The sequence below is a fragment of the Trachemys scripta genome, chromosome 2 (genome assembly GCF_013100865.1).
Source record: "Trachemys scripta elegans isolate TJP31775 chromosome 2, CAS_Tse_1.0, whole genome shotgun sequence".
Lineage (NCBI taxonomy): Eukaryota > Metazoa > Chordata > Testudines > Emydidae > Trachemys > Trachemys scripta.
In genome coordinates, this window is record NC_048299.1 from 53,269,973 (window position 1) to 53,284,472 (window position 14,500).

Consider the following 14,500-nt stretch of genomic DNA (forward strand, 5'->3'; position numbering starts at 1 on the left):
GTGTCAGTGCTTGAGAAAGAGAGCAAATTGTTCTCTATTTGGGGGGATGGTTTGTTAAATGTTTTTCCTGTGAAGTTTCTTGTTTTTCAAAATACACAAAATACTTTTCTCTTTTGTTTCTTGACGAGGAACCAGAGACAGGCACAGCATTATAATATAGCAACGGGAGAATCAACTGAAATGTTTCAGCTGCCACCCTTGTCCTTGTTCTCTAAACTAGCACTGCAATGGTGCACTGACACAACAGTGTCTGACACCATGTTTAGCTTTACTCAGTGCAGTACCAACAATGGCTGAATCTCTGCATGTTTGGTAGTAATTCTGTGGGTGTAACTGGCATCATAAGGGTTTTGCAAGACCAAAGTTCTCTAGCACAGACAAGTGTAGACATATAGAGCTCCCTCAGCTCTGGCCAATGTCAGGAAGAATTCAGAGCACTCCAAGCCTCACAGAAATAGCACCTTGCAGGATCATGCCCATAGTGCGTGTTCACAGCAATTACAGCAACATCTTAACAATATCATCATAGTTATAAATGAAGGAGACAATAGTCCATTGGTTACTGCATTTTCCCCTCCCTTTTTCTGTCTTGTCTGTTAAGGTCTTGAGGCCAGGGACTGTGTTTGTCTATTACCTAGCATAACAGGGCTGTGAACAAAGCTGATACTAAATGTAATACAAGTTATGAATTATTATTAATTATTGTTATTATTAATAGTATCAATAATATATATATTAAACAAATCCAAGTATTTAAACAAAGAACTGTGACCATTCCAAAGGATTAACTAATTTTCTAGTTCTCAATAATCTACTAATAAGGGGTCTAATTATTAATTAAGAGTGAAATTCACTCCTGTGCAGAGCGCCAACACAAGGCCAATGCACCATATACATCCCTCTTAAATCCTATTAAGGGTTTAAGGGTTTAGTGGGACTTAAGTGATGCACAGACCTCTCAATTTCATTTTGAGTACTTAAGAAACAAAATGCAGCACAAGTACTGAGCCATGTGACTAATACAGTTCTATGGAATGCTGGCACTTCACAGAATGCTTCTGCCACACAGAAGTGATAGCGGGCATCAGGAGGGAAGTAGTATATCATATTCTTTCACTGACAATGTAACAGCAACAACTTACCAGTGACCCACCTCATGCACTTCAAGTAAACATAGTCTAATGTTAATCCTACTCATGATCGTGAAACATTGCCAAAGCTGAGTGACAACAGCACAACAAAAGGCAGCATAACCAAAGAAGTGAAGTTAGTGATGGCAGAGACAATCAATAGCTCAACAGGGCAGTGTGCTACTTATATGTGACATAGGATAGCCATAGACATCTAGGGTGTAGTGTGATGGAGAAGGCTTAAAGCCAAGACCCTTTCAACTACCTGAGAAGTGTGGGAATCTACTTACTAATTATAGTAGGTTATTGCTTTTCTATGTAAAACATAGCTATAGTTCACACGAACATGCACATGTGTTTATACATGCAAGTGCACTCCCACAAATATGGTGATCAGACAATCGCAGAATGTGTTTTTATTTGAGAATTTAGATGCGATCTGAGAAAGGCAGTATCTGACTTCAAATCAAAACTAAATATTTAAGCAGTATTGTTTTTCTAACTGTTTTTACTGAAATATGTATCTTAGAAAACAAATTCGTTTCAATATCAGCCAGAAATATTTAATAACTGTGAGATAGGAAAATATAATATTAAAATAGTCAAAAGTTTTGATTCTTTACAGTTAATTTTTTTTTAAATCTAATTGGGACCAACTGGCCTCATTGCTTCTTATAAACTTTGCAATATATATTCTGAAAAAGAAATAAAAATGAACAGATGTTTCTCCTTAAAGAAGTCAGACAAAGATTTTTCTTACACAATAAATCAGCTGCTAGTGGATTTCCAGGACACTGCTCCAGGCAAACTGTTTAGGTATGGCTTAAAAACCTGATTTACCTCTGTATGTATCCAAAACTGGTAAAGGAGATTAAACTGGAGATGAACAGCATATACTGACGGAGGAATAAAAAGAGCCATAGGCAAGTAGAAAACCTGAAATATGAGAGAGAAAATATACATATGTTTATGATTCCAAATTTTTCATATATTGTAAATACTTTAAATTTGATATCATCTGAGATCTCAAAGGACTTTACAAACGTTAATTGAACCTTACAATGCCTCTGTGTGATATACATTATAGAAAAATAATAGATAGTAATGATTACTATTATATTACTATTAACAGTTGTAAAGTGAGACACAAAAACTTTACATAAATGACTTCTCAAAGGTCATACAACAAGCAAGTGGCAGTATGATCACTAGACAATACTCCTATAAGCATTTATTTGACATTAAGTACTATATATTCCTGACTCTAACGATGATAAAGATATGCTATAACTAAAACAGCTGTCATGTTTTTAGTATTTGCTGATTTTAAATATCCCACACTCTTTGTCATACTGCCATGACCCTAACTTGACTACCTAGGAAAGATTCTACTGTCATACATGGAGAATAATCTCATGTTAGTTTTCACAATTAGGTGTTCAAATGGCTCTTTAAATAATGTCATCAAATGACAACTCTGGGACCCTCATATCCCAAAAAATGCTCATAGTCTTCCTTCCTTGCAAATAGGGTTTACCTCACTGTTTTTTTCACTTGACATAGGATGAAACAACAGCCACATGGAGTAATCAATCCTCCCTAGGGAGAGAAGTGTTTCTAGACAAAATAAAATCCAGGAGATGTATCTCAGAAAAAATGGGGGAATGGATAAGTGCATAGGTGAGAGACTTTTGGTGGCAAGACAGAAAGGCTCCCTATGCATAGATTCCAAAGTCAAAAGGGACCATTGTGATCATCTAGTTTAACATCCTGAATAACACCACAGAACTTCTCTGAATTCCTAGAGCATATCTGTGACACAAGAATCTCTTAATGCTAACTGGCAGGGGGTGCAGAGGAGTTACTCCTGAGTCTGATATGTACATTCTAATTCATCAAAGAGTGTCACGTGAGATCTCATATGAAAGCCAGTGTCACACTCATCATAAAAATAATTGTGAAACGCATGTACAGATTTTGTGTAAGGAAATATGTGTATATATGAAAATATGTTCTTAAAGTCTCTGTCAAGGTACTAGTCACCAGGAAAAGTGAAAAACAGGTTTTCTGTCAGAAAATATATTTAGCCATTTAACTGCTTAAATGTTAATTGAGTATTGTCCCATTCACAGTGGGTCTCCTATCACTAGTCTGAAATTAATGCAAATAAAGGGTTTGAAGACTTCAGAAAGAAACTAACAGAAAAAGAAAAGTAGAGGGAGGGAGTGGTGGAGAACTCTATAGTGTACATCACAGGCTTGTTTGAATATATTTTGGAGGACAGAGGAGTCAACCTAGCACCTTCCACTGAGGAAGTAAAAGGACAGTGAATTTGCTTCATGAAAAAGGGTCTCAACCAGGCTTGGTTGAAAATGCTAGAGAACTTGAGTCTCTTTAATTGATTTCTTTGAACTGTTTACTTCATGTGAGGACGGGTGAAAACTCCTCCCATACAGAAGAAACAGAGGATTTTGTTCCTAAAATCTGTGCTTCTGCCAGAAGCCCTGGACCATTTTTCCAGGTCTTCTTCTCAGGGCAAGCCTCAAGACCATCCTCTCAGCCTAAGAAGAGATCTGCTGCATTACTTCGAACCCACTGGACTAACATAAATGTTTCCTACACACATTACAAAGTTATAGGCATTCGATTCAAAGTTCAAGAATATGTTTCACACCACTGCTTGCACTTAAAGTATGTCTTTCTTCTCTTTTTCCCTTCATATCTTTTCAATCAGCCTGCACACAACCCACACAACACTCTCAACCCAGATTAATATACAGATTTATCTTATAATGTTTAACTTAAAACACATACAGAGCTGGCAGCAGAACAGTCCCACAATCCCACATTATCCACCACAACATTCTCACACGCCTCTTCATATGCTTCAACAAAATGAGATGTCAAACTGCCTTCAACTGCATATGCTCAGAGACATCAGATATCACTCAGAGATTGACAATAACTCTTCACTAGATTATGTTAAAAGGCAAACACATACACACACACACACACACACACACGATTCTTCGTCATGCCGGCAGTTCAGAAAATGGTAGTTCTTTAAGAATTAGCACGGAGTTCCTGGAGCATGGATATTTACAAAACTTGTGCTCAAGTGATGGCTATGCTTCAGAAAGAGATAATTTTCACCCTTGCTTTTACACAATCTAGACAATTCCACCTACAAGACAAACATTAAATTTCTATTTGTCTTTCTCAGATGTGAAAGAGCAATGCACACCATGATGTTAACTAGTTCTATTCTAGTCTTTATAGCTTTTTATATCATGTGTATCACCATGGTATCTGACTGCCTGCCAGTAGTGCATTAAGCAACTTGACCATGCATTTGTCACTTATTATTTGTTCTCCCATCCTCTCCCAGAGGGAGAAGCCTGCATAGTAGCGGAGTGTCTTGTAGGGTGTAGGTTTTTGTTTTGTTTTTTAATATAAAATATACCTGTTGTTATGTGTTTATGTAAAAGAAGGCAAGCTAGTATAATTATTTCTTAGCTTGGTTTCCCATGGCTCCAGGCTAATATACCTTGTAATTTGGTTTGAAAGCTGGTATTAACATCAACCTTAGAACTGTCTTCAGCAGTGGTGGGCAACCTGCGGCCCACGGGCCACACACAGCACATCAGGGCAAGCCGCTGGCGGGTTGCCAGACAGTTTGTTTATAGGCCCGCACTGCTTCCCACAGCTCCCATTGGCCGGGAATGGTGAACCGTGGCCACTGGGAGCTGCGGAGGGCCGTGCAAATGTAAACAAACGGTCTGGAAGCCCGGCAGTGGCTTGCCCTGATGTGCCGCAAGTTGCCCACCACTGGTCTATGAATGTACTCTGTATACTTGACATTTTCTTATGGCTTTCTTATCTTTTATGTTTAAAATGTATAACTTTTAGAGAAATGATTATGTATTTCAAATAAAAAATATTGGGTAATGGAAGAACCTTGGAGGATAAGTGTGAGAGGCAATAATTACTTTGGGCCCAGCTCTGGGACACAACAAAATATATTAAATCTGTGACTTGTAGAAATAAGAGTCATACAAAAAGTGGAAACTAGGTCAAATTACAAAGGATGAATATAAAAAAAACACACATACGTGTAGGTACAAAATTTTAAAGGACAAGGCACAAAAAGCTAGGGATATAAAGGATAACAAAAAAGCATTTTACAAATACACAAGAAGCAAGAGGATGACCATGGAGAGGGTAGGCCCATTACTCGATGAGGATGGAAAGACTATAACAGAAAAATGCAAAGTGTTAAATGCCTTTTTTGTTTCAGTTTTCACCAAAAAAGTTAGCAGTGATTGGATGACTAACAAAGTGAACATCACTGTAAATAGTAGATCCTAGAATACTTAAGCAGCTGGCTGAAGAGATCTCTGAGCCATTAGCGATTATCTTCGAGAACTTGTGGAGGATGGGAGAAATACCAGAGGACTAGAAAAAGGGCAAACATAGCACCTATCTATAAAAAGGACAACCCAGGGAACTATAGACCAGTCAGCTTAACATCAGTACCCGTAAAGATAATGGAGCAAATAATCAATCAATCAATTTGTAAGCACCTAGCTGATAATAAGGTGGTAAGTAACAGGCAACATGGATTTGTTAAGAACAAACCATGTCAAACCAACCTAATATCCTTCTTTGACAGGATAACAAGGCTTGTGGACAGAGAGAAAGCAATAGATGGGATATATCTTGACTTTAGTAAGGCTTTTGATTCAGTCTCACATGACCTTCTCATAAACAGCCAGGGAAATATAGCCTAGAGGAATCTACTATAAGGTGGATGCACAACTGGCTGGAAAACCATACCCAGGGAGCAGTTATCAATAGTTCACAATGGAGTTGTAAGGAAATGTGGTGTCCTGCAGGGATCTATTCTGGGTTCAGTTCCATTCAATATCTTCATAAATGATTTATATAATGGCATATAGATTTCACTTATAAAGCTGGGAGAGCAAGCACTATGGAGGACAGGATTAGAATTCAAAATGATCTGGACAAACTAGAGAAAGAGTCTGAAATATATAGGATGAAATTCAATAAGGACAAATGCAAAGTGCTACACTTAGGAAGAAATAATTAATTGCACACAGAATAGGAAATGACTGCCTAGGAAGCAGTACTACAGAAAAGCATCTGGGGGTTATAGTGGATCACAAACTAAATATGATCAAAAATGAAACACTGTTGCAAAAAAAGCAATCATCATCTGGGACATATTAGCAGGGGTATTGTAAGCAAGACATGAGAAGTAATTCTTCCACTCTACTCAGCACAGATAAGACCTCAACCAAAGTAGTATGTCCAGTTCTGGGCACCACACTTCAGGAAAGATGTGAACGAACTAGAGAAAGTCCAGAGGAGAGCAACAAAAAAGATTAAAGGTCTAGAACACATGACCTACAAGGGAAGACTGGGGAAAAAAAGGGTTTGTTTAGTCTGGAGAAGAGAAGACTGAGGGGGGACAGGATAATAGTCTTCAAGTACATAAATGGTTGTTACAAAGAGGAGGGTGATAAATTACTGATCCTTAACCACTGAGGACAGGACAAGAAGTAATGGGCTTAGATTGCAGCCAGGGAGATTTAGGTTAGACATTAGGAAAAACTTCCTAACTGTAAGGGTACTTAAATACTGGAACAAATTACCTAGGGAGGTAATTGCCTCACTGCAGGGGACTGGACCAGATGACCTATCAAGTTCTCTCCAAGGCCTACATTTCTTTGATTCTATGAAATTCATTCACAAAATCCATAGGTGATCCCTCTTAGCAATTGATATTTGACAGGCACAGTGATCACCCTTCAAAAATTGCAATTTCCTTTAATCACTTGACAGAGTACTACAGACACTAAGGTAACGCTTACCAACAGCATTTGGGTAAGAGTAGCCAATGGAGAGAAACGAATACACATATGGGCATCCTATCCAGTCATTTCACAGTTAATTCTCCCACTGGTCCCAGTTAAGAACATAAGAACATAACAACAGCCATACTGGGTCAGACCAAAGGTCCATCTAGCCCAGTATCATGTCTTCCGACAGTGGCCAATGTCAGGTGCCCCAGAGGGAATAAACAGAACAGGTAATCATCAAGGGATCACAGGATGACTGTGTGCTGTGTGAAGAAATACTTCCTTTTGTTTGTTTTAAACCTGCTGCCTATTAATTTCATTTGGTGACTCCTAGTTCTTATGTTATGAGAAGCTGTAAATAACACTTCCTTATTTACTTTCTCCACACCAGTCATGATTTCACAGATCTCTATCATATCCCCCCCTTAGTTGTCTCTTTTCCAAACTGAAAAGTCCAAGTCTTATTAATCTCTCCTGGTACGGCACCCATTCCAATGCTACAGTGTTGGGCTGCTGTGGTGTTTTCCCCGCCACAGCAATGTTAAATTTAATTATATTATGTTCACTATTATCAAGCAATCCAGCTATATTCACCTCTTGGACCTGATCCTGTGCTTCACTTAGAACTAAATCAAGAATTGCCTCTCCTCTTGTGCGTTCCAGGACTAGCTGCCCCAAGCAGCAGTCATTTAAGGTGTCAAGAAACTTTGTATCTACATCCCGTCCTGAGGTGATACCCTGTTTCCCCGAAAATAAGACATCCTCCGAAAATAAGGCCTACTTACAGTTTTGCCTCTCGTTGTAATATAAGGCATCCCCCCGATAATAAGACCTCCCCGATAATAAGGCATCCACCGATAATAAGGCATTTTTCATTTCTGAGAAATAAGACATCCCCTGAAAATAAGACCTAGCGCATCTTTGGGAGCAAAAATTAATATAAGACACTGTCTTATTTTCGGGGAAACAGGGTATGTACCCAGTCAATATGGGGATAGTTGAAATCCCCCATTATTATTGAGTTTTTATTTTAATAGCCTCTCTAATCTCCCTGAGCATTTCACAGTCACTATCACCATCCTGGTCAGGTGGTCGGTAATATATTCCTACTGCTACATTCTTATTATTTGAGCATGGAATTACTATCCATAGAGATTCTATGGTACAGTTTGGTTCATTTAAGATTTTTACTTCATTTGATTCTATGCTTTCTTTCACATATAGTGCCACTCCCCCCATCAGCATGATCTGTTCTGTCCTTCCATTATATTTTGTACCCTAGTATTATTGTGTACCATTGATTAGCTTCATCCCACCAAGTTTCTGTGATTCCTATTATATCAATATCCTCATTTATACGAGGCACTCTAGTTCACTCATCTTATTATTTAGACTTCTAGCATTGGTATATAAGCACTTTAAAAACTTTGTCACTTTTTAGTGGTCTCCCATTACACGATGTAATTGAGACTTTTTTTCATTTGACTGTTTCTCATCAGATCCTACCTGTATTTTATCTCCCATATTCTCGTCCTTACTCGGATATAGAGAATCTCCATTAGTAGATCCTCCCCTAAGGGATGTCTCTGTCTGAACCATGTGCTTTTCCGTACCTGTCGGCTTTCCCCATGCCTTCATTTACCCCAGCACAGATCCAGAGTAACTCCATTATCTTCACTGTGTTACTCTGTGTCTATGCTGGCATTATGAAGAAGAATATGTTGCATTATGTTTAGAAAGTTATGATTATGTGAAAGCCTGGGACTAATTGGCCTCTCAAAGTTGACTTTATTTCTCCTTTTTACACATCCCAATGAGAGTGTAAGTGTACCTATTCTCGATTCACATAATTCTCAGGATGCCTCAAATTACCTTTCTGCACTGTGCTTTTCTGTGTCTAACATTTTCTTGACTTATATTTTGTTTTCCTTCAGACAAAATTAAATAGCTGTGATTTTAAATAGCAGTGATTTTTAATAAAGTTCAATTATATTATTGCATTTTGCATAACTTACCCAAGAAGCGTATCTCTGCAGTACAGATTGTCTCAGTGCTGTGGATAAGTTATAAGCTTCAGAACTATGATGTACTTGGTGTGCTGCCCACAATATATTAACCTCTGCAAAACACATAATTTCTAATGAGGCATGAAAGAAAGAAAGAACAAAGCCGCATTCGTCTCCCATTACTTTTTTTAACCTAAAAGCAAATGATTCCAAAATTTACACTTTGCTATTTTATCATAATATGGCAGGTAATAAAAACTAACCTTCAGAGCTGAATTTAGAGATGATGAAGAAAATGGCATAGGTTAAACATTGGTAAGTGGACACAAGTGGGTGTAATTTACTTGCTGAGGGAGAGAAGAATGGAGTTACAAAAGAAAGTAGAAGGCTTTAAGAAAATCTGAGGGTCAGGGGAAGGTAGCCTTCGTTAAATTATACTTCCACCGGGAATTTTGTCATTGATTTCAAGGGGACCAGAATTTGGTGTGCATTCAAGTACCATACTTCAGGTTTCCTTCAGACTTGGATACTGAAAATGTTTTAGTGCTTGATGAGTAAAGAAAAAAATTAAATAGTAACTTTTTGGGACATTTCAGTCTTAAAGCCCACCTGGAAACTCACACCACAAGAACATGACCATTGTCTGCCTAATAACAAGAAATGGAAAAACAAAGCATTCCGGTATTACTGTCTGGGAACTTTGGATTCAGTCCAAATATAGTGACTGCGGCACTGTTTTATGGTGAGGTTTGGGCGAGGCTGGTGTAGGTCACACGCCCCAAAGGCATGACACTTTTGATTTGCTGCATGTTTCAGAGCAATATAGAGAAACACTAACTGTTTACCAAGGCATTTTTTTCTTTAAGTACCACTCTGGGTGGCCTTGTTGCTATGAAACTTTGAAAATCTAAAGATGTTTGGACAGTCTTAAGTGGGAGATCAGGGCCGGCTCTAGGATTTTTGCAGCCCCAAGCAAAAACAATTTTGGCCGCCCCCGTTTTTTTCTTACCCCACCCCCGGCCCCTCCTCAACTCCGCCCCTTCCCCAAATCCCCAGCCCTGCCTCCTCCCCCCCACCCTCTCAAGCCTAGGAGGGAGGGAGGGAGAGGGAGAAGCAGCGCATGCGCCACGGCCACTCGGGGTCTCCCCCTCCCTTCCAGGCTCTCAAACCCGGGAGGGAGGGGGAGATCCCGAGCAGCCGCGGCGTGCGAATCAGCTGTTTCGCGCGCCTCAGCCGCTCGGGGTCTCCCCCTCCCTCCCAGGTTTGAGAGCCTGAGAGGGAGGGCGAGCAGCAGTGCGCGAGTGGCAGCAGTGGAGGTGAGTTAGGGCGGCCGGGGCACATTTTTAGGGGCGGCATGGCCCGTGCCAGAATGCCGCCCCTAAACATTTGCCGCCCCAAGCACCAGCTTGTTTTGCTGGTGCCTAGAGCCGACCCTGTGGGAGGTTATCAAGCAGAAAGGAAAGCCAAAATCTTTCATGGCCATCAGAGGCTGTGAGGAAGGTCTTAATTACACTATAATGAGAAAGTGGGTGGTTAATGTAGCCACATAAAGTGCCTTTTCAGCTTGCAACTAAATTAAAGGTCACATATGTTTAAAGGGGTGAAATTTACATAAAGTCTCAGTTGATACAGAATTTGAAAACTGATTGGCTGACAGCCAGTTAAACCCTCCCCGCTTATGGCAATGTTTCACCTGAACAATTAGGAAACTGCCTTTGGCAGATATTCAGATCCCATCCACAAGAATGATCTTACAAATGTGTATTCAAATGCCTTGAAATTATCTAGTGCCAAAACTATGTCAAATGGTTCAGGACTGATGATTAACACATAGTTGTAAAGTAAACGGATGCCAAATCAAACACCTTAATGAATCTCAAGGTGTCTTCATCATTTCAAGGGACTAGAGAAATAACAGAGTGCCTGTACGCTAGAAATTAGAATTTCTGTATCTAATGAACTGTGACAAGTTAGTAATTTATGAGGCAACTTCATCATTCCTGACTGTCCTCTAAGCCTTTGAAAATCCTTATGATAGCTGTCATGAAACTATAATTTAAACTACCTATCACAAAAAATATTTAACTCTCAATCTGAGAAACCTTTATTCCTTAAATGTCTCTTCTCCTGAAGTAGCAAGTGTGCACTATCTAACATTTGTCATCTTGGGGGGGGAGACATCTTAACGCATGCTGCCTTAATGAGCTCACTAGGAGATTAATTATTCAGGTGAGCTTCAATACTGTGTAATAATTTGTATTTGAAATGCTTCCCAAGACCTCAACAGAAGCTAAATGAGTGAATACAGAATCTAAAAAGGTGGAGGTTAAAAACCTGTCATCTTAGTTGTTTTAAAAGCATTTACTTCCTATCACAAACTGTGTGTAACACAAGCCTTCACTCAATGAAGTACAGCTGTACAAACAAGGTACAGTAACTGGATCTTCCTTATTTTCCTCAGTCATTTTTCAGCATTGTGAAAAGTTCAAGGAAGAGAATCTGTGATGATTTTTACAGTCTACATTCATTCTGGTTAAGGTCAAATGGTTTTCAAAACTAATTACTAAAATGACATTTTATTAACAGAGTTTAAAATTAAAAAAGCCTCTTAATCTAATGAGTAGGCTAACTGCATGTTAAAAATCTTCTCAAATGTGAGAATCGATCTGGAAGATCAGTAAGTTGAAAATATAGTAGAGCAGTATTAGAAAAAAACAAACAATACTGCCATGAGTAATTCAGTCTAAGAATATTTTCTGATCCTTATGTTGTACTCCATTAAAGCTTTAATCCTGCTCTCACTGAAGTTAATGGAAAAACTCACCTTGAATTCACTGGGAGCAAGAGCTACCATGACTAGACGTCCTGACAATATCGGGATCGTCCCAATATTAGGGGCTTTGTCTTATGTACGCAAGTATTCCCACCCATCTCACCCCTGAAAAAAAAGTGTCCTTATTTTTAACACTTACTATCTAGTCACCATAGCAAAGGGCAGAGTGAATAATTTGAAATGAATTTTATCCTGTTTTAGCTGAATAAACTGACCACCACTAACATTCATAGGTTTCAGAGTAGCAGCCGTGTTAGTCTGTATCTGCAAAAAGAACAGAAGTACTTGTGCCACCTTAGAGAGTCTCTAAGGTGCCACAAGTACTCCTGTTCTTTTTACTAATATTCATGCTATTTTTTAATTTGAAGCAGTTTAACATTACTGTCCCTGTGTGTACTGCAACAGATCTGGGTTTATAAAATCATCCAAAAGATCAAGCTTGGAATTATCAGCATTTTAACAGTACTTTTTCTTATTTTTCAAATGTCACCTTTAACAGCATTTATTAGCTTTTACTTACATAAGGGTCAAAATCTGTCATTTATGCTTTCCCAAACTATTACAGTGAAATTGGAGGAGATGTGATTTCATGGAAATTATTAGTTCTGTCATATTCTTGCAACATTTATTATGGTTTTGCAATCTGTTTTCATTTTGGGAAATAGTGCTGAACAACTTATATTGCTTGAGTATAGGCCTGATAAAGGGGAGTTCAGGAATTGGCCTCAAATTTGAAGAAGAAGAAAAAAAGGAACAAAATTATCAATATTTTCTGTCTTGTCTGAACTGATAAATGGTAGCCAAGTGGGGGAATGTTTCATTTTAAAGACAAGGCATTATTCTGTAATAAGGCCCTGAAACTCCCTTTGAATTCAACTTAAGTTTTTATCCTGCTGTGGATTGCAGAATTGCATCTTCTGTAATACAGCAGGAAAGACCAGTAAGAAAAGAATAAATAGCAGCACTTACACTAACAATAGTTTATAACTGTGACTAAGAAGCCTGAATCTAGGCATCAATCTATTGTTATTATTATACAATATCCAGCTACAAATACTATGCTGTAAAATACAAAATATGTCTCAAAGGTAAAAAGCAGACTGACCAAGGAAAATAACTTATTGTTCACTAATCAGCAGCATCAGGAACAGAAATTGAAGCGTCTCAAGAAAGCTTAGGTGGCAATATTTTTAAATTTCCATGATTCAAAGAGAAGACAAATTACTGATGAAAATATAATTGTAAAACATTGTCTTTCCCCCTTCCTGAGGGTAAAAAGTAGAAGTGCACCCAATGCCTATTTTTAAAAAACGGATAATAAAATAAAAAAGATGGCCAAAATCTGTACCCTTTTCCTCTCCATCCCCATTCCCCAAAAGAACCAAGGAAAGTAGGCACTTATGGAATTTGAGGTGCTAGCTATATAAAGCTTCAACAAAACAGAGTGTCATTTTTCCTTAGTCATGCATGATTAACAAGTGAACTGGAAAATTTAATTGAGCAGAACACAACAAAATTAGGAATAGGTATCAGAACAACGGTTATGATTTGAATTATTATATGCAACAGATGATGGATAATGTCTCAAAAAAACCCTCATTTTCCTCCTAAAATCTACTTATGAAAGGCCAAATCCAGAGGTCTGCTCAGGAAAACTCCCACTGAATTCGAGGCTCTAACTCCCAAGTAACTTCATGGTAAATTATTTTGGGAACTAAATGAAAACTAAATAAAAATTGAGGGTCAGATCACAACATTCCTCTCCCTCCCCAATCCACAGAAGGGTTCTTCACAGTACAGATTTCACCTCTCTTCCTTGGGGGTGGGAGGCAGTCAACCATCTACATGACACCATAACCCTTTCCTGGGACCCCATGGAGGGCTGTCTCTGGGGTCAGGATCTACATGGGGCTGATGGTACAGAAGATGCACACATTGTCTCCCCATTAGCCCTACTGAAATTACTTCAGTAAGGTAATATCCTGGAGCTGTCCTACTCTTCAACATCAGGAAACAACTCCACAGAGTCCCACCCTATTAAATGACCCTGAGGTAATCCAAACCCACAGAAGGTCCTGGTAGTTGGCAGGAAGTTAATTTATGGATTTCTCCTCAGGGCCATGTGGATATTAGGTTTGCAGCTACAGCCTGTTCTCTGCAGATAAATGACACTCTTCCAACAGTACAGTCCAAAGGAACACTAAGACAATCTCTTAGAACTTCCCTCCATCTTTATCCTCTTCCCTGGGTTTTACTATGGGAGGGGGAAGATCTTGCCCCAAGTAAGGGTATGAACCCCAAATAAACCACTGTCATCAATACTGATATATATACACACACACTTTCTACAGTGTTGGCATTATAGCTGATTCTTCTCAACTTTGAATTTCTCCTTTCCCCAGTTTTACCTTTTGGCATTAATCAGCAAGTAGGCTGTTTTAGAGGTGGTAGTTGATGCTGGAACCCCATTGTAATAGCCCAAAGTCAACTTTGTATTAGGGACTCCCATCTGTCTTCTTCATTCCCTATAGCTAATGGGTTTAAGATTACTTTGGTAAATAGGAAAAATCTTAGTATCTAGCTATTAGCTTTTGTTTATCAAATCCTTATTCCACTGGAAAAACAAGATGGGTTTGATCCACTATCTAC

At 38.7% G+C, this 14,500-nt stretch overlaps 1 protein-coding gene across 2 annotated transcripts in view; it reads right to left on the reverse strand.

Annotated features, from left to right (window-relative positions):
• Nucleotides 1-14,500, reverse strand: part of AGMO (alkylglycerol monooxygenase) — a 267,470-nt gene that overhangs the window by 157,584 nt on the left and 95,386 nt on the right. For both annotated transcript variants that reach the window (XM_034760550.1, XM_034760551.1), the window contains exons 4-5: nt 9,028-9,131; nt 1,971-2,066 (exon numbers count right to left, since the gene is read on the reverse strand). In XM_034760550.1, the coding sequence (XP_034616441.1) occupies nt 1,971-2,066; nt 9,028-9,131 (200 nt within the window). The remainder of the gene's footprint in view (nt 1-1,970; nt 2,067-9,027; nt 9,132-14,500) is intronic.